At 37.2% G+C, this 19557-nt stretch overlaps 1 protein-coding gene across 1 annotated transcript in view; it reads right to left on the minus strand.

Annotated features, from left to right (window-relative positions):
• Nucleotides 1–19557, minus strand: part of LOC104160470 (collagen alpha-1(XXIV) chain-like) — a gene marked incomplete at its 3' end in the record, with an annotated part of 111233 nt that overhangs the window by 51963 nt on the left and 39713 nt on the right. Inside the window, exons 12-17 of the mRNA XM_009698598.1 lie at nt 17646–17690; nt 12658–12711; nt 12073–12126; nt 11405–11458; nt 9738–9791; nt 182–235 (exon numbers count right to left, since the gene is read on the minus strand). Coding sequence (XP_009696900.1) covers nt 182–235; nt 9738–9791; nt 11405–11458; nt 12073–12126; nt 12658–12711; nt 17646–17690 — 315 coding nt within the window. The remainder of the gene's footprint in view (nt 1–181; nt 236–9737; nt 9792–11404; nt 11459–12072; nt 12127–12657; nt 12712–17645; nt 17691–19557) is intronic.

Consider the following 19557-nt stretch of genomic DNA (forward strand, 5'->3'; position numbering starts at 1 on the left):
ATAACTGCATGGATAGCATTAAACATTAGATTAACTTCCTCATATAAATACCTGAGGCAAAGTACCTGTATTTTGACAGTAAGATTAACTTCTCATAATGTCAGTGTCCAACTCCCAGAGCTTTTCCTCAGAGATTTAGACTGTTTATTGCTATTATGAATAAGTTTTCATATAGCCTTACCTTAGGACCTTCAGGGCCATTTAATCCAGGTACACCAATATCTCCTGGAAAACCCTAAAGGAATCATACAGACAAATGATTTACAGAGTAGGAATGTTTCCAATGTACTTGTTTTGATTCTGTTCGTTCATTTAACAAATCTGAATCACTGAAATAAGAAATAAATTTGTTCCACCATCCCCAAAACGTCAAAATCCATTAAGTTTCCTTGAGAGGTCTTGGATAAGTGACAAATTTTAGGCAGCTTTCATTAAACTCAATTTAGCAGATGTCAGTATGGGGTTCATTTCTCTTAGCATAAGATTTTTTTACCTACTAAGCAATGGTTGAAATGAAACCATTGGATTGGTTTTGATGCACAAAAAAACCCCCAAAAAACCAAAAACACAAAGCAGCCAGCACCACGTCCTCTACTCATGAATTAAACTATTTTTCAAAAAAAGCTGAGAAAGCAGCTGAAGCCCCTTAATCTTCGGCTGTACTTCAAGGACGAGATCACTGCAAGATTAAGAAAAGGGTAGAACGCCTTTTGCCTCCAAAGCAGCAGGTGCTAATGCATGTCTGGCTGGTGGTAACTGAAGATCACCAGCATGTAGCACTATTCAGAATAAGCCCTTGTGAAATAGTGTGTGGTATAGGTCCAGCCGTTGATAAAGAAAAAATGAATATGCCAAGGAAATGAATCAACTAAAATTATCACCCAAACCATCTGGCCAGTAGGCACCGAGTGGGACACCACGAGGATGCCTCTATGTCAGAGGAATCCAGTGCTACAACTAGATCTCTTTATAAGGAATGAGCAAAACAAAACAAAAATTATGCAGCTAACCCTTACACAACACAGTAGTGAGTTAAATTTCATAAACATCCAGTGAAGAAATGTAATCTTTATATTTGTACAATAAAGTAAAGCATTGGTAACTGACTCTTTAGTTAGCACAGGGCTCGCTCAGTCACCTGCCAAGATAGTATGTGATTGTTATTTTTATAAACTTTTACATTTCATTAAATCTTGCCTATCTGAAAATAGAAAAACCGTCACTGAAAAGTTCTTCCTCTGAGTAAAATAGTTATTACTACATTTGTGCACAACCATCACCTAACACTAGTAAAAGCAAGTTTCCTTCTTCCTTAACAGAAAATCATTGCAGATTAAAAGTTATAAATACCACTCTTTGCATGCATACTTTTCCAATAATGGAAATGAAAGCATCATACACATTCAGAACAACTTAAAGAACATCTCATAAAGAACTTCCAGCACGAAATTCTCTCTGGAACCCTTCCCTACTAATGCAGGCTAATACATCTCATCATTAAAGCTTCAAGAGTCACTTTTTAGCTTCTCTAAGCAGGAAAGAGGTATTAAAAAAAAAATTGCCTCACTAGGTGTATAATAGTTAACCATATTCTATTCTTGCAGAACAGCTGAGCTTCAAACACAGATAATAACCATTTCTAATGATTATTCATAATTAGCTGACATTAATCACAAAAAAAAACCTTACCAGAAAGGTAAATAGAAATCACAGTAAAGCAAGAAGCTCAAAATAACATATTATTTCACCCTCAACTACCACATTATAATAAAATTTTAAAAGTATTTAGAGCATCACTGTTCTTATTTGTTGGGCTTTCTTCTGTTGACTTTCTATAACCTGTTCTTCACAGGATGCAGAGAAACTTATAAGTAGAGATTGAGATGGCATACAATTATTTTAGCTGTGTTTATATACTAGACAAAAAATAAATGTATAAAACAAAATATGAAAAAATTATGATTTCTTTTGTAATAAAATCAGTTTTAGCACTTGAATGCTAATGAGTACTAAAGCAAACCACTAAAGTGTAAAAAAAAGAACTGATCTGAGTTTTCAGAATAAGTGGAACAACCCTAACACACAGCACTTCACAAAACATCACGGCGGTAACTTCTTTTTGCCATGAAGCAGTTAACTAGTAGAGCTGTGCAACAACTCCAATATGCCTCTAGGTGGCACATAGCATATTAGTCACATGTGACCAAGGCACTCACACTGATATCTAAAGTACTCCCTTGTATCAGCCTCAATTTCTATACAGTTCATAAGAGGATTTTTTAAAAATCCTGACCACACTTAGCTACTGAAATACACTGAAGAGTTAGGTCAATTCTTTGGGAGTTGCTAACTCATCCTTTCTTAATTTAAAATTTGTTTATTTATAGACATTAAATAGTTACCAAGGGGTGGGTTGTTTTGTACATCTGTAAACCTTTAACTTTCTAGTGTCTGAACAAGTGCTAAATGCTGACACAGAGAATTTCCCTCATGGCAATAAACATTCCAGAAAACAATCTGTCAAGAAAAAGGTCTAGAAAGATTCTCATACTTTTACAAGGGAATACATCTATTTATTAATTTGCATAAATACTTCTAGAGGGAATTCAGTAAGAACTATGAGATGTAAACGTTGACAAGCACTAACACAGTTTGAACAATCACAACATTTGGAAACCCTTCCATGTCAGGCAAAATCTTAGGATGCAAGAATGCTACTGGCCTGAGAATATCAACACTAGCAATGCATTTAAAAGTTGGAAATCTTCAGCATTTTTGTCTTTGCTCTAAAGCTAGATTTAGGGTTTTTTTTCTTGAGTACTACCACAGAGAAAATGCAGATGCTATGGCAGTATTAGAACGCAATTTCCAAGATGTTCTCACATTAATAATCCATGAGATAACTGTAATAATCCAGGACACAGATAGCCACTTAAGACAATTCCAGAAAATGAATGAACCAGAAAGGAGTTCTTAAAACACCTCAGCAAATGCATTTGCCATTCAGATTCTGAGTAGTGAAGTGGTATACATTTCTACCTATATATGAATTTGCCAAGAGTTATTCAACAGCCAGCTCCCTGTGAGGCTACTCCAGATTAAAAATTCATTATTCTTCCATAAGTGAAAGGCCAGGAGATCAATGTATAGCTTCCAGCTGCAACGTAATTTTCAGCAGAGACTATTCAGAACAAAACATCACTCAATATTATGACCTCTACTAAAGAAATGCAAAGTGTAGCTTTTTTCCTTCCCATCAGCCAGAAGCCTGGCAGCTGGTAGGTTACAAATTATTTTCAAAATCTTGCTGTAGATGTGGCGTTTTGCCAGCAAAGCACTTTAGATTTAATTCGGTTTAATCAAACTAGAGGTACCATCTCAACATAAATGCGCTTTAACTTTGCTGTGAAAGCGTTGCTTCTTGTACTTAATGCATTTGAATATAAAATTAACATATTTATTGCTCTCATTTATCTATATAATCTTTAATTAACAAAAAACGCAGAGATGATCAGACTGTTACTCTGTCAGGGCATGTCTTTTTGTACTGAAGTCAGTGCCTCAGAGATGAGAGATCTGCAAATGCTGTTGCTTTGCTTTGTTTTCCTGTGTGGCTGCTAACATGGAAGCAGAATATCAGAAATGTTTGGAAATTACACTCCATTTGCACTAGGAATTCCCTTACTTTTGCATAATCCCCACTCACCCCAAGCTGTTTCCACATGATATTTGCCAGCACTGCTACTACTCACCCACTCTCATGCCCTCTAGCTCCTCAGCAGCCCTCAATAGGATCGGGACACAAGTGCTGGTGGAAGGGCACCACAGAGCAAAAACCTCTCCAGGGACTGTGACAGTCCCTCCAGTTGCCAAGTTTCCCTGCTTCAATATTATTTCATTCAATCACATGCTGTGTTTCATTTGAATGAGAATTTAGAGTGAATTTTCAGAAGCAATACTGACTGGATTCAGCTACTGAACTTCAACAAGATATCTTATTAGAGCTTTATTACTGATTATGATGAAATTACAAAAGGAAGATTTCTGCATAAAACTACAATCTCTCTAAACTGAGAAAATGAGCTGTGATTTTGTATTCTCAAATAAGAAGTGTTTACTATTCTTCTGAAAGGACACACTATGCAGAGATACAATTCAATTAAAAAATCTATTTTTTTCTCTACACAATTTTAGAAATGTCAGTATTCACATAGTTACAGGACTTTGCTCTTTGCCATTTGTACAACTGCATGACAGTGTCAATAATGTGCCAAAAATGAAGATAAAAATAGTAAGAAAAAAAAAAAAAGATTTGAAATGAGCTTTCTTCTGCATGTGCCAATCTAGCCAAAGTTTAATGCCAGCATTTTTAAAGGGCAGAGACAAAACTTTATTTTTTTCCCACAAACCTTCAATTCTGATTTTGGAAAGGGTGGAAGAAGGAATCTTAACAGTACAAATTACAATTGTACAATTGCAATTTGTCAGAGAACAGAAAAAAGGGCAATCATGGATTACAGCATACAATACAGGAAAGCTTTGCAATTTACTGTTGCCAAGACGTCAGCAAAATGATGTTGATGTTGCTTTGTGCTTTTGTCTAATTGCACATGGCAGATCTGTTCACCCATGCTCACTGAAGGAGTAGTGATTGATTTTCTTGTGAGAGACTTAAAGTCACCAGTTTTCCAAATGTGACACATCATCCTTTAAAGCCATCTAGTGCATCTACATATTATATGCAACACACATTAGAATCATTATATTTACAACAAGTAGTATCTAGTGTAGTCTACTTTAAGCATGAGCAAGGTTCTACACCTACCCTTCAAAACATGTCCTTCACAGACCTGCTTGGCTGCTTGATGGCCAAGGTGGTGGCTGGTGATTCACCTGACTGACCAGCACAGCAGCACTGGCCACCAATCAACATATTAAGGACCAAGTTTTGAAGCATTCTATAAATTTACAATGTGAAAAATTAAGAACTTTGGTAAGAACTTCAGTGCAGACCCACTCCGAGGATCAGATAGGATTTCCAGAGTGAGGCTGGCATAGTTTGGTTAGAGCTACACTTGCTGTTGAACTGTTTAACAGTCTCCTTGTCTGCCCTGAAGACTTCGAGTAGTCAACCCACAATGTGCACCATGGAAGAGGTGGTCTGTTGGGCAATCATAGCTCAGGGAGACGTTAGCTACCTGATCAATTACTTTCACAAACTCAAATAACAAGCTAGTCATTCAACATCAACAGCTACTTCTGTGGAACTTTCCAATACATGTAACAATGTTAAGCAGAGAGATGTATATTTCAAAATTTTATTCTGACTTATGGTGAAAATAAGCATCAAATCTAGGCATTTCATAAGGGACAGAAATACTAGATTAAGTATTTATTTTAAAATATTCAGGCTTGGTTTTGTGTTTTAAGTCCTCCAATACCAGTGAAATGACTAAGGTCTGAGGAATGGGTCTTCTTTCAGGCACGCTACTAATGGTATAAGTGACAGTGGGATTAGGCAAAGCCTGAGTACAGAGGAAAGTCATCAGGAACAACTCCATGCATTTAAAATCTAGTATTCCTAACTTTAAACCTTAGAAAAGAGACTAGTAACTAATAGTCAGTGAAATAATCGTTGCGCAAGAGGAACTCCATTCTCTTGCAGGAGGATTATTTCACTGCACATTGCTTCTATGCTGCTAACAACTGTGTGTCCATACAGATCAGACCACATATAGACTAAGGCCAGACCGAAAAAGGATGCAGAAGTTTCAAATTTATTTCTAAGACTACCATTTCTGCTAAGATCAACAATAAGCCCCAAGAGCCAACACAGTGCAGGTGTTTAAAATAAAACAAAAAACATTTTAATATTAGTTTGCCTTACTCTGGGCAGATTCAGAATGTTAGGACTTAAACAATGCCCTGGTAAAGCACACAAATCAAGTTTTATTTATCTGCACGTCCCTTCTTTTCTAGTGAAGTCTCATCACAGCTCTACCTGAAAAAGGAAAATTTGTCCAAGACAAAGAATTCTATGCAAAGTACCTATGAAGGTCTGTGGAAACAGACTAGGACCTAACAGGCACAGAGTGAACTATCATAATCACTCTGAAGAAAATATAAAACACAGGAGGGTCAGATGAACAAGCATTGTTCAACATTATTAAAATGTTTAGGTAAACTGAATATTTCTGCAAACTTAATACATATTTCTTGAAAAAAGATCAGAAAGATGTACTTAATCAAATAAATTTATGAAAGGACCAGTTAAAGATCCTGTGCAAAGGCAAGTAGAAAGTGTAAGCAATTCTTCAACAACCACAGTTCTTCAGAGGTATGCCAGAACATGCAATTAATTCAGCTATAAAATTGTCTTTATTTCTGTATTTCCCTCAAGTCATTTACATGCAAGTTATTTGATGCAATATTGAAACAGAAGGCTATGTTATCACTGCACTCACGGCATTATTTGTACAACCTCAAAACATCATACGATAAAACATGCATTAAAAATAAACTTTTTTTAAAAATGAACAACTCAAAGTAGCCAGTGATTCACTTACAAAATATGTGCTTTTTTGACTGTTTACTATTATTTGAATGTATGCTTCTCCTTTGTAATGCTATTGCCTTGAGCATGAAACATACCAGCTGAATCACATATGAGTACCTTCCTGAAAGAATAAGCTAACAACTTCAGATCAAAATACTGCACAGATAAAAAAAGTTCTATTGAAGATAATTACTAATGCTCCCTCTGCTCCAGATGAAACCTATTTATAACACTCAGAGCACATCTGAAGAAAACTATCACTCTCATTCTTGGGAGAATAATTAAATGTGACTCGTAGAGCAAAATTTAATTATAAAATATCTTGAATGCATGTAGAAGCCTGTTAAAACCTTGTCTAATGTAATTCACACTAACAATAAGCATTACATACTTCATTGTACACAGTAAACACAGGCATTGTGGGTTAAAACAGTCAGAGCAGTACTTTCCAGTCATCATACCAATATAGTAAAGCTCTCTAAAAAGTTGAAATTTTGGCTGTTCATTTTCAGATGCATGAAAAAGCAGCAAAATGAATAAACTGATGAAGAATATGCTCCATAAAGTTCTCACTAAAGATATCCAGTCCTTTGTGAGCAGCACTCAATCAGGCATATGACAGCCCCTGGCTCTGCGGCAACATACCCAGAGGAGAATTTGGCTTGACACTGCAGGACTTGTGTGCTGAAAAAAAACTCTACTTGGCAGTCAACCCTCGTATGGCCGCCCAGACAGCAAGCATGAGACCTCTGTCCCTCCCTCTACTCACTCCTGCCCATCAGCACTGCAGTTCTCAAATGGACCCTGGCTATGAGTGGGTGGGTTATTTCAACTCTGATCTGGTGTACCTAGGCTGCACAGCTGCAGAGGAAAGATTTAGGAAGCAATTCACTGCTGACCAGCATGTAAAAAGACAAAAAGCCAGGAGGATGAATGAAGACTGCCAGCCCTGCTCCCACTGTTGCATGCACATGTTGCTCCTCCCGCCCACAGCAATGCCCAACAAATCCCAACATAGTTTTTTTTTTTAAAAAAAATAAAATCTTTCCTAAAAGGTGTATGAGATGGGTTGTCACGTCCATATCAAATTCAAAGTATTCCCTTTCTAAAACACTAATTCATCACATTCTGCTGTTTCCAGAAACATCAAGGGGAACACATAGTATAGGATGTAATCTCTGTTTTCTACATGGCATCACAGGAAGTCTGACCATTCAGATAATGAAATAGGAAGAAGGAAAGCAGCCCCGTCTGACCTGCTAGGTGTCTGTTTTTGGAAGAGATATGATTAGATATATGACAGTAGGCTTTTCTTATAGGAAAATCTGCACTAATTGCTCATACATCATATAACCAGTTGTGTCTAAACAGCTTCTGGCAACAACTAGCTTATTTTTATAAGACAAATTAACAGGGAGTGTAAGATTCAATCTTCAGTTTTAAGCTTTTTTTAAAATTCCTTTTATTATAGAACTTCCAGTATTTCCAATTTGTTCAAGATCCTTATATACTGCTGTCCTACCTCCCTTCTATGTCTGCTATTTTGCCATATGGTGACCATGTTTTTATGCAGTAAAAGGCGGCAAAGCTTCTTTTACTTTATTTAGGTCTGTCTTGCGTGACTAAAGTTAAGAGAAACATTGCTTTGTAGTTTTAAACCTGACATTTTTCAGACAATTATTCAAAGAAAAATACCTGGACACTCAAGCTTTAATTACCTAACATAAAGCACTTTGCCTTCTAATGACAATTCTGCACCCCTGAGCAAAAGGAAATGCTGAGCTTTTCAGACAGGAAGTTTTCCCATCCATATCTGCCCTGAGGGTACTAGCCCTGAATGATGAATTTGTACCCAGGCCCAAAGGAATAGCATGCCTGGGTTGGAATAAGGAACTATGAAGGACTATCAGGATAGGCGTCATGGTCACCAGGACACAGGCTTCACTGACCAACAATTTGATGTTAACCTGCCATGGGTCTCCCTTGCTGGAAGCTATACAAAGAGAAGAGATGACACAAGGATTTCTCTTGTGAACAGGGAAGGGCTCACAAAATCTAAAATCCTGAGTCATGGAGGGAGGCAGCTGTGGGCAGCATGCACAGGCTCTGTGCCTTTTTCATTCTAACTGAAGGGCATGAAAATACTCTCTCCTCATTGAATAAAACATACTGGCTTATCCTGAAAAGACCATCTTGTGTTGTTACAACACACTTCCCAGTGAGTTTTCTCTCAATGAGGGCTCATCTCCAATAAGAAAGTGTGTTCTTTAGGATTTAGAGGAGCTATAACAACAAAGTAATAAAACCCAACAATTTGTTCTTTGAGGATCAGAGGCCTTGGGCTCCCTCTTAAAAAAGGTAGGAATATAGAACCTTAGTTTGAGGAGTTATGCTCCCAGAGTTACTGTATCTTGTAAGGTCAGAACAACCATCACTGCTAATATACATTTCCCAGACTTATTTAATAAATAAATAAATAAAATCCATCGGTGGAGGTTAACTAAAAAGAAAAATCTGCATTTTTTGCTTTCATCTCTCCAGTATATGTATGTGTACATGCATATGTCTTTCCTGTACAGCCCACAGCATTTTTTCCTATAGCCCATGGTATAAATGCCAAAGAGCACCAAAAAGGCACAATTCACAGACTGACATAGTTTCTGTGTAGACTTCCATAGCAATACACAGTTCCTAGGCAACTGCACTGCTAGACTGAAGTGCTTGGCAATGCTTCCTATGTAACTAGCGTTTATTCTTTGCATTCCTTGCAAATAAAGTTATTTTTTAAGAGATAAATATACAACCAGGCTTGGAAAATCCCATTCGTAAACATGCTGTAGGATTCATGAATGGAAGTGTGCCTGAGAAATCACATGAGCCTTATTCAAGGTGTAATCCATAAGACCTGGGTTCAAAAGAGAGCAAATCCTAATCACATAGGCAAATGAGGAACTACTTTGTATTCAAAGATCCTGTGTATTAATATTTTGCAATAAAAAAATGTGAGCTAGAATCTTTTGTACTTTATGGAGAATGAATTAATCAGATATGACTGAACAAAAAGTATTGTCTAATTCAACAAAGACAACAATCTTCTGTGAAGCAAACCCACATTTACCTCTGATTTTTGTAACTTAAAACTAAATGACATTTAATTTACCTCTATCAAGCAATTTCTTACCTCAGGTCCTGGAGGACCTGATGGTCCATGGGATCCAGGATCTCCAATTTTGCCCTTAAAAAAAAAATCAAAAAATTTATTTTAACAGATTGTTATGAAGATTTAAAAAAACATTTCTCAAAAAGCACGCCAACAAAAGTGTTGAGATTACTTTTCTACTAAATAGGAAGTTTTGTAACTGCTCCTCTTTGGATTCAAATAAGACTAGTTCTTCATATCTCTGAAGTCACAACAAAAAATGCAAATTAGCTTTACACAAATAAAATTTGGATTTTTGGGATGGTCCAAATAGTCATATAAAAAAATCCCTTGAAATATATAGCTGTTTTCATAATAAAAACTACGTATTATTTAAAAGTCCAGGAATTAACTGTTATGGATGTTTACATACATGACTATATAGATTAAGTATTCAATCACAGGCAATTTTGTGATTAATAATAGCAAAATTAGGTCCTATTCACATGTTATAGTGACTCCATTATATACAGATACTGACACACCTAAAACCTGATGAAAATATTTCTCTAAATTATATCTGTTCTTCCACATTTTTAGAAGTTTACTGCTTCTGCTGCTGCCATAACTAGGTGTTCCTTGAGTAAAATTAAAAGCCTGACCTGGAAAACCTTTTTTTAATTTTTAATGTAAATGATTTGATTCTAAATGTATTCCACAAAGTTAAACATTATATTACTTGCAGGACTGAGGTCTCATAATTTAATTTAATATAAGTCAAGAAGCTTGTCACATTCAGTTTGTGCTTAAAACACACAACCGTTCAGGAATGGGCTAATTCACAAGCTTATCTTTAAATGAAAATGCCTGTATCTTTAAAGGCAAAAAGGTTGAGTTTTCCCATCTAAGCTTAAGCAAATTTATGTAAGGTTTTTGCAGGATTAATGTTTATATTATAAACTCTCTGGGACAAAGACAGTATTTTTTTATTGAGTTTAAGAGCCTGTGACATTCATGAGGTCTAAGTTAGTTTATCAGATAGTGCCTTGATTGCACATAAGAAAATTGAGACTGGAGTGATTAATTCTTTAACAGCATTAAGTACTGGCAGTTGTACTTACATACCAAAACCAGGCAGATATTAGTGCTAAAAACAGGTGAGGAAAAAGCCAGGTAACCCTGTGCAATGCCTTTTCTGCCTCAACATTTACAAACCCAGCAGAAGTGGCAGCACTACACAGATGCCTTTAAAGTTGCTAAAAATCAGTAAATACTGAAATTCATGAATACTCCCATTCCTGTGAGAAATGACTGGCCATTATTAATGAGATTTCTCACACTATCTCTAAATCCAGCTAGCCCAAATGGTCATCCTGGCAGCTCCCAAAGCTCTCAGTGGATTTGTTTCAAACATTACCAACATGTCTATTCCCCTAGAAAGTGACTGTCACAGAATACTTAGTATCCTAAGCACTCCCATATTAAAATCTGACACATATACTGATTTCTGTAATAAAATCTCACATGTTAGGATCTGACTCACTAACCAGTCACTAGAAATATAAGCAGGTTAGACCTTATTCTTTGTGCATTTTGAATTAGGTAGCTTCCAGAGGATTACATACAGTGTGAACATAAGACAAAAAGAAGTATCAAATATAACAACATATAGTGACATATTGAGAGCAAAATATGATGTGTAAACTTACTGGGGGTCCTGGCTTTCCTCTGATCCCTGGGGGTCCTGGAAAACCAAGAGCACCCTGAAAAAAGAAAGTTATTAAATACACACAAAAATGTATTGTTGTGTTATGTTGGAAGCAATAGATTGCTGCACTTTGCCACCTGAAACAGGCTTTGAAATAATTCTGCAGGATGAGAAATGTCTTCTAACATTCAACTTACATCAAAAGAGTTCTCACAGGATGTGCTATTTCAGTGACTTCTGATGTACTAGCCAAATAGGAAAGAAGATACTTATTTATCTCAGTTTCATGATCTGAAGGATCATGCCAGACCATGTGCTGCTGCTAACCACAGCTGGTCCAGGTGAGCTGCAGATGAACCTCAGGGATCAAGGGAAAATATCTTTTACAACAGTTTCTTAGCAGGTTTCAGATCATACCATAATTGTTTTCTTGCTTGATGCATCTCTGAACACACAGTAGCCAGAATTCTGCCTGTGCCCTTTACTTGTCTTTCTTCACTACTTTCCATAACTAAGTCTTAATTAATATGTTCATTCAGTGGTATCCAGTAACTTTCAGTACCGCATTCTACTTCTATGCAACTGACTTGTTGCATTTTAAGAGATTCAGAAGCCTGATGGAGTTGCCAAAATTGGACAATTTTGTAAAACAATGCAATTATAAATTACCTTATCTCCTGGGTACCCCTGGTCTCCTGGCTCTCCTGCAAGGCCATGTTCACCCTAAACAACACAATATTTTATACAGATGTCGCTTAAAATGAGGTAGTTATCAGAATTAGAGAATAAGAAAGATGAATACAATATTTAGTATTTAAAATTAACACAGATCTTTGAATGACAATGTAAGATGTTGCACTGAAGCACTCCCTCTAGGAAACACTATAGACACAGCACTGGATATTGTTATGCCCAGTAGTAAGTGCTCTGTCCAGAAGTAAGTTTGTCTAAAGTACCAGATTGTGAGACTGAAGTAATTTTAAAAAATAAGTCAGAAGAGAAAAGAAATCAAAAGGAAAAAGAGAAGGCTTTGTCAAGTATGTTGTTTTGCTCAAGATTTAATGCAAGGAGTCTGAAAGAACTATACATCTCTAAGATAATGGAAATATTTAAATCACCTTATCACCTTTCATTCCAGGCTGTCCCACACTCCCTGGGAGACCCTATTAAAATGAAGAAAACAAAAATCTGATGTTTGTCTATAACTTGAAAAGCAGCATAGGCACTGGCCTGTGGGATCGTTTAGCACCATACCATGGGCCCTGGAATTCCTGGTGGTCCGCTCGGTCCTGCTGGCCCAACGTCTCCCTGTGAGACAGCAAGAAACATGACTGCATTAAATATTTGATAAAATGGAGTAACTTAAAGACTGGTAACAAAATGTGGCATTTTCTGCACCAGAGAGAGAAACCAAAATCTTTTTCAGGCTAATTTCATGGGAAAAAAAAGTATCCGTATTATAAGCCCTCCACCTGTATAGTGGAGTGATGTCCCAACCACATCAGCAGACACAAGAAACCAAACTTCCCTCTTTTCCTGTAGATTATGTTTTGAAGAGAAGATAGCAGTGCATTAGGCAATGCAGAATAAGGAAGCTTTCTTTTGTACTACAGCTGTACATTCAGTGGCTATTCCCTCTGTCCTTAGGGTTACATGACATCACTACTCTGTAAGCACTGAATTTGGCTTAAAGGAATTGTTCTACCATGAGTAGTGCCATAAAAAGTGACTTTTACTAGGATTTCTCATCTCTCAGTTACTTCTACAAGTTTTTTAAAAAAAAGACAGGATTCTCCCAAAATATCAAGTGTGCAAACTTAACCTAAGTTCTGATGAGCATGCTAACTTCTTCTGTTCTCAGGTACCTTCAAAGCTCTTACTACATTTCTCCTTTCTGGGATCTATAGGGACAATTTATGACTTGAAAAAGAAAAGTGAACCAGGAATGAAAAAATTAAGAATCTTAAAAGATCAACACTGCAACAGCAATAATATTAATGAAAGATGGTGAGCTAATTGTAAGAACTGATTTAGCAATAGCTAAAACTGTATTACAGAGAGAAAAGTCTATCTACTTTCTGCTTATTCTACCTCTGTAGAAAAAAAGGGCAGTGTTATGCCCCTGTGGCTATGGAAGAATTTAGCAACAAATATGAACACAGAAATCTTTTGCCACTTGCTGAGAGTGACATGGAAAAGATGAGATGGACACCTACTGATTTCCAGTTCAGCACAAATTCATTATTCGCTAGAGACTCTTTCAGCAATGTCAGCAAAAACATTCTTCCGCAGCCATCAGACTCATGGCTCACTGAAGAAAAAGGAAGACCAATAACTTAGCATCTCAATGGTGCCTGGTAAAGCTCCCAGGAAAATTGCCACTCTATATTGCTTTAGCTTTCCATGAACTGCTTAAATGATATATTCTGTCATGTTAGCTGATGCCAAGATAAATTGTTTACATGCTGTCTCTTACTTGCGCTATATATTCTAGTTCAGCAACACATTTCTGTATTAATGATGCTGTACATTGAAATGTATACTTATGGTAACAATAGCATTGATTGAATAATCACAGAGGGATACTATGCTGGAAAATTTAGCTTGCAAAAGCACTGGGAAGAAGTTCCAAAAGAGCTTTACAAAATTCAGGTTGATGAAACTCCTGTCAGTCTCCAGAGATATTGGCTGACCTAATCAACAGCAAAGAACTGGAAATACACAAAAATAAAACTCAAAAATTATCTTACTGATAAGAAAAGGGTTGAATTACTAAGTCTGTCAGTTTTTTAAATAGTCCTCCACCTACAGCAGCCTTGTTATATGTTAGAAAATACTTATCAGTTTGATTAAAACTTGCTGATAGATAGAAATCAAAAATTACTTCAGCTACATAATGCATACCTTTTCCACCATTTGTATGTGACAAGTGAAACTTGTGAACAAGTGAAACTAAAACCAAATTGCTTTTACCCATCAAAAAGATAAGAGACCAGAAAAGGAAAACTAATGCTTCCCAGCATTAGTTTTTGTGGGTTTTTGGTGTTTGGTTGGTTGGTTGGGGTTTTTTAAGAAAGAAAAATTTAAAAAGAAAAGCTAGCTCTGATAACTGTAGTTGTAATTTTCTGGAAGTGCTCATCTTATTAAAACTCATGGCCTTGCAAGTTTTGAGAGACTGACTGCTCAACCAGCCAAAACTCTGAACTTGGCAACAGCTTTGTATATTGAAAAAATCATGGAAGGAAGGAATTCTTGGATTCAGCTTGCCGATACTGCTCACGTTGCCATTGTTCTCATGAACAAACACAAAAATATAATTAGCTCTTGACACTGCATACAGCTGGGCTGGACAAGCTACTTGAATTAATGCTGTTGGTTTCTGCTAGAATAATATATTTAATCTAATGTTCAATATTGCCTCTTGTAATAGTATAATATATTATATTTGACTAAGTATTTTAGAACAAACATTGAGATTTCTAGTTCTTTATGTAGTTTTGGATGACCACTACCATCTACCTGAATAAGGGCCACGTGAAAACAGAGGCCAGGGTGCACAAACCCATTTGGAGAGCAGGTGTGGTCAAGGACACGGCTGCACCACACAAACTGTACTTGGGGATGCTGGGGTCACCTGAAATTCCCCTGGGCTCTTGGTGGAATCCTGCTACAGCCTAAAGAGCATGATGGTCCCTTGGAAAGAAACCCTGGAACAAAGCATAGGTCTTCCAGTTATCTTACTGACTGCAAAAGTGGGAACTAGAGTAACTAATAAGACATAATGCAGAGACACAGAGGAGTGCACAATAGTAAATTTTACTGAGGATGCCTATACACTATGTTAGTATCCACAAAAGAGTCATGCCACTAGATACTGAGGTCCTCTTTAGCCATGTTCTGACCTTATTTCAAAACCCCAACTAGACTTGCTGATGTTTTGGAAGCTTCCAAAGGGCATTCAGAAGTCTGGAGGAAATGTTGCTGGACCATCTTCCTCAACTGCAAAAATCTTACAGTACCAGTAAGGTCTTATCAATCATGGAGAGTTAACTGCCGTGGCAATGTTAGTGTGTCTCGGCTAAATAAAAGAAGATACCTTTAAAAACACCATAATATACCCGTAAGATATATTAGGCTGTTGGAAGGATGTACAATGACCCTACCTTTATGGAGGCTCATTTCTACATCATAAGCACTTGTCCATACATAATTTTGTTCACACATTTGTCATCCCAAGCACTAAACTCTATTAAGACCAGAACCTCATTTGTAAAATTATTTCTGCCTCCAAAAATGTCATTGTTTTTCAGCATATATACATACACCTCAGCTACAAACACACAGGTGTAGGGATCAAAGGAGTTCTCTGCTCCATAAAAGACCACTAATGCCTTACAGTCAAATAGAGTTGCAGCAGAGGATGTAAAGTTTCCAATGTTCTGGGGGTCAAACACTAATTCCAACAGAAGATGTGACTATCACAGCGCACTCCCTGTAAAAGTCCTGTTCCAAATTGTCACACTGTGAAACAAAAAACTATACACAAGAAGAATTAGCTTAATAATTGTACATAATGAAGAAAGAAATGTCAGTTTCTATGCTTTACTTTCTCATCTTTACTTTGAATACAAATTATGTAGAGCACATGGACACATAATCAATGCTCTTTTACACAGCTGGAACTGTGCAAGAGTCCCACATATAAAAGAGAGATGGCAGGCCACTCAAATGTAGTTCACAGGCAAAACAATTATTGATTTCATGCTGGTCAAAATCTAAATATGCCTTTTTTTTCCTCCCCAAGAAATAGCTCTCATTATGGTTATATTTTGGCTACGTACAAGTGGCAAAGACTTTGAACCGGTGATCGAAAATAATTCCTATATTTCACAAAAAATTATTGACACTCAATCTCTCTGCGTAAGCAACTATAACTCAGCAACACGGTAAATGGAGCTTTGGCCATGCAAACATTTATGCTTACAAATTTTAGGAAGGGCTAAACTTCTGACTAAGTTTTAGTCAAAATAATCAGTAACAGTACGTATTTGCAAGTGATATATGGTAGGCTTTTTTAAAAACCTCAGATACATTTGTACAATTAGCAAAGTCCTTGAGATAAAAATCCAAAGACGGTCCTCTAAGAAAGAAAAGCAAACTATAATTCAAAGCAAATTCTCAAGAGTGTAATCTCTAGTCTCATGAGTGGTTCAATTGGCTCAAATATGTCAGCTGACAAGAACACAATGAGTCATGTTTGCATGACAAAGGCTGGAAGCCACAGAGGTTCCTTGACCAAGCTTGTGTGTCTTCACTATAGCAATGCCACAACAATCCCAATCAGGCAGCAAGGGATGACTTATAGGAGTATTTTTTGTTATGAACATATCATTAAAAAGATAATAATAATGGAACTCAACTGTCATACTTCAAAGGAAAAGTTAGATGACCAATGTAAATTAACAAACTTATCAAGAATGTTTCAGATCTCCAGATAAAAAAAACCAAAACCACAAACAAACACTGGAGACAATAATGGTTTTCTTAATTTAAGTGTAAACTTGTTATTTTCTCCCACATGTTATGAACTATGAACACGGCTGGGTAGCCAACATCAAGAATCAAAACCAGGTCCTCTACCAGTAAACACATAAATTACTGGAAATAAGGGAGTAAGACTACACGGTACAAAAGTATCAGTCCTTCCCACCTCCTGTAGGACTCACTCATGTCAGAGCTTCTCTGGTGCAGCTGTATTTATAAAACTACAGCTTGCAACTCCATAATGAGCATCACCACCTCATTCTAAAAACAAAAAAACGTAAATGTGATACTGTGTACAAGAAAGTAATTTTGCTTAGGAATTAATTCTGCTCAGAATTAGGTAGCCATATACAGGAATGAATGAGAGCTGTGGATGTTAAAATGTCTGAAAGTATTGCACTCTTTCAAAAACTAATGCTGGCTTTAGGAGCATAAGCTAGCGAACTTGGTTATTTCAAATAAAATCCCAGACACACCAGATCAGAAATAAGCATACAAATCCAAACCAAGTATAGAAGTACACCATACCAGCAATATGACAGCAGTTTTGTAGAGTGATTTTAATTAAAATCATGGCTAACTAAAACAAAATCTGTTTAAATCCCTGGACTCTTATATTTGGTTTTATAATTTCACAAATGTACAAGACAAATATTCTAATGAAGCCATACCAAAGTAAGTAATAAAAGTGTACTCACTCTTAGTCCTGGAAATCCAGGAGGACCAACACCACCAACAATTCCCTTCAAAGAAAATGAATTTTAAATTATCCGTATTTTACCATTCTAAAAAATTCCCAGTAATAAGATAAACGAAAGTGATCCACAAAGCAAGTCAGTTAGGATTTTTATAGAGAGTTCCTGAAGAATGACAGCTTATCACTGTATAGGGGAACATGCTTATTAAAATCCCTGATTGTGGAATTAGATCTCAAGATACCTGAATCATGAAATCATTCCTGCATTACCAAGGGAGTATGAGATTTGTTACCATGATATTTAAAGTGGGAAGAAGAAAAAATAATTTTTTGGAAGTGGAAAAAAACCACTACAAGAATTTAAGATTCCTTTGAAAGATAAATCAAACACCAGCTTAGTTCTTAGAAAGACCTTTGCAAACTGAAGGCTATGCTCTATGAAAAATTATTTCTTGATACAAACTACAGTATTTGTGCTTTACGTAGAAGTAACAAATTCAACCATACTCTGTTGCATTCAAGTTTAACTCAGCAGAGGCTAAAACACCATGGCAAACAGTTGGCAAGTCTCTTTGTCCTCTGTGAAAGGGGTATTGTAGCCCTCCAGGTCAGCATGCTTCACACAGACTGTCCTAACACCTGGCACCTGCTACTCAGTGGATATCATACATACAGTTCACTGCAGCCCATCGGCACCCAGAGTGAAGAGGAATTTTTATGCAAGCAAATCTGAGCCCATTCTGAAGCTGTCCAACAGGGCAAGCCTGCTGGGCATGGCACAGAGGACTTGTGCTCTCCTCCCTCCTCTGGTGCCTACACACCTTCTCCAACCTGCTCCAAACTAACCACAGGGGAAGCTGAATGCTCTAGCAACATTCTCCAAGGCAGATTGACATCCTCAGAGAACTGAGTGTTGTGGAAATGAAGGATGGTATTACTCTGTTAGGCAGAAGAAATTAGGCATGGAGACAAATGTCATTAGTGTCAAGTCAGCACATGGGAAGAAATGTCTTCTCTTCAAGTTCCTGCCACCACAGGCCTCCCAGCCAGCCCCTGCTCTTCACTGCCAGCTCACAAACAGGCTCTGTAAATATCCCATTAGCATCGCAGCCCCCTGCAGCTGCAGCTTTGGCCCCGTGCCTGAACAAGCCCTGCAGGACAAGTTTGGGGGGAGGCATGGAGGGGGCCTGCTGCCTGTCTGAGAAGGCAGTAAGATCAGCAGCTGTCTTGGTAGATTAGAAGGAACTTGTTTGCAAATGCTTGTGTTAAAACAGGCTTCTTTGTAAAGTGCAAGTCTGTAATTTCAGATCCAGGCCTTCTGAGCTTGTTTCTATTAAAGTACTGTTCTGAAGATCTTGTGGAAAGACAATATCTGCTTTATCAGGAATGGAGGGAGACTTGGAAGTTCCAGGAGGGGAAGGAAGAACTAAACTTTTTATATCATTTGCAACATTTGGGGGACATCCACAACCGCTCAGAGGACTTTCAAGATGAAAAGCACCATACTGACATCACCTGACATTCCCACAACGGGAACTTTGCCTCAGGGACCAGAAATGCAAAATATTTTTTTTCCTATGTTCCAAAATGCTGACACCAAACGTCAATAACCCACTAGCAAAATTCATGTAAGTTTTTCTAAAATAAGTTTCTAAGATGTGTGTCAGGGAAGGGCAGGCCTTCAAAAAGGAGACCATCTCTGCCCAGTTGCTGACTCTGGTCCATATCAGAAAAACCTTTAGACACAAACTGATAGCGGTTTCCAAAGGAGTATCCAACAATAAAACCAGATTCAAATCAGCTGCTCTTTTGCCAGCACTTATTGCTGTTCACTTGTCTGGCCCAAAGCCCTTTCACTGTTTCTCATATCAAAGGAAACCTGAGTTTGGAGTCTGTAGCCAGAGTTTCCCTAC

This window comes from Cariama cristata, unplaced genomic scaffold (assembly GCF_000690535.1).
Source record: "Cariama cristata isolate BGI_N322 unplaced genomic scaffold, ASM69053v1 scaffold10424, whole genome shotgun sequence".
Lineage (NCBI taxonomy): Eukaryota > Metazoa > Chordata > Aves > Cariamiformes > Cariamidae > Cariama > Cariama cristata.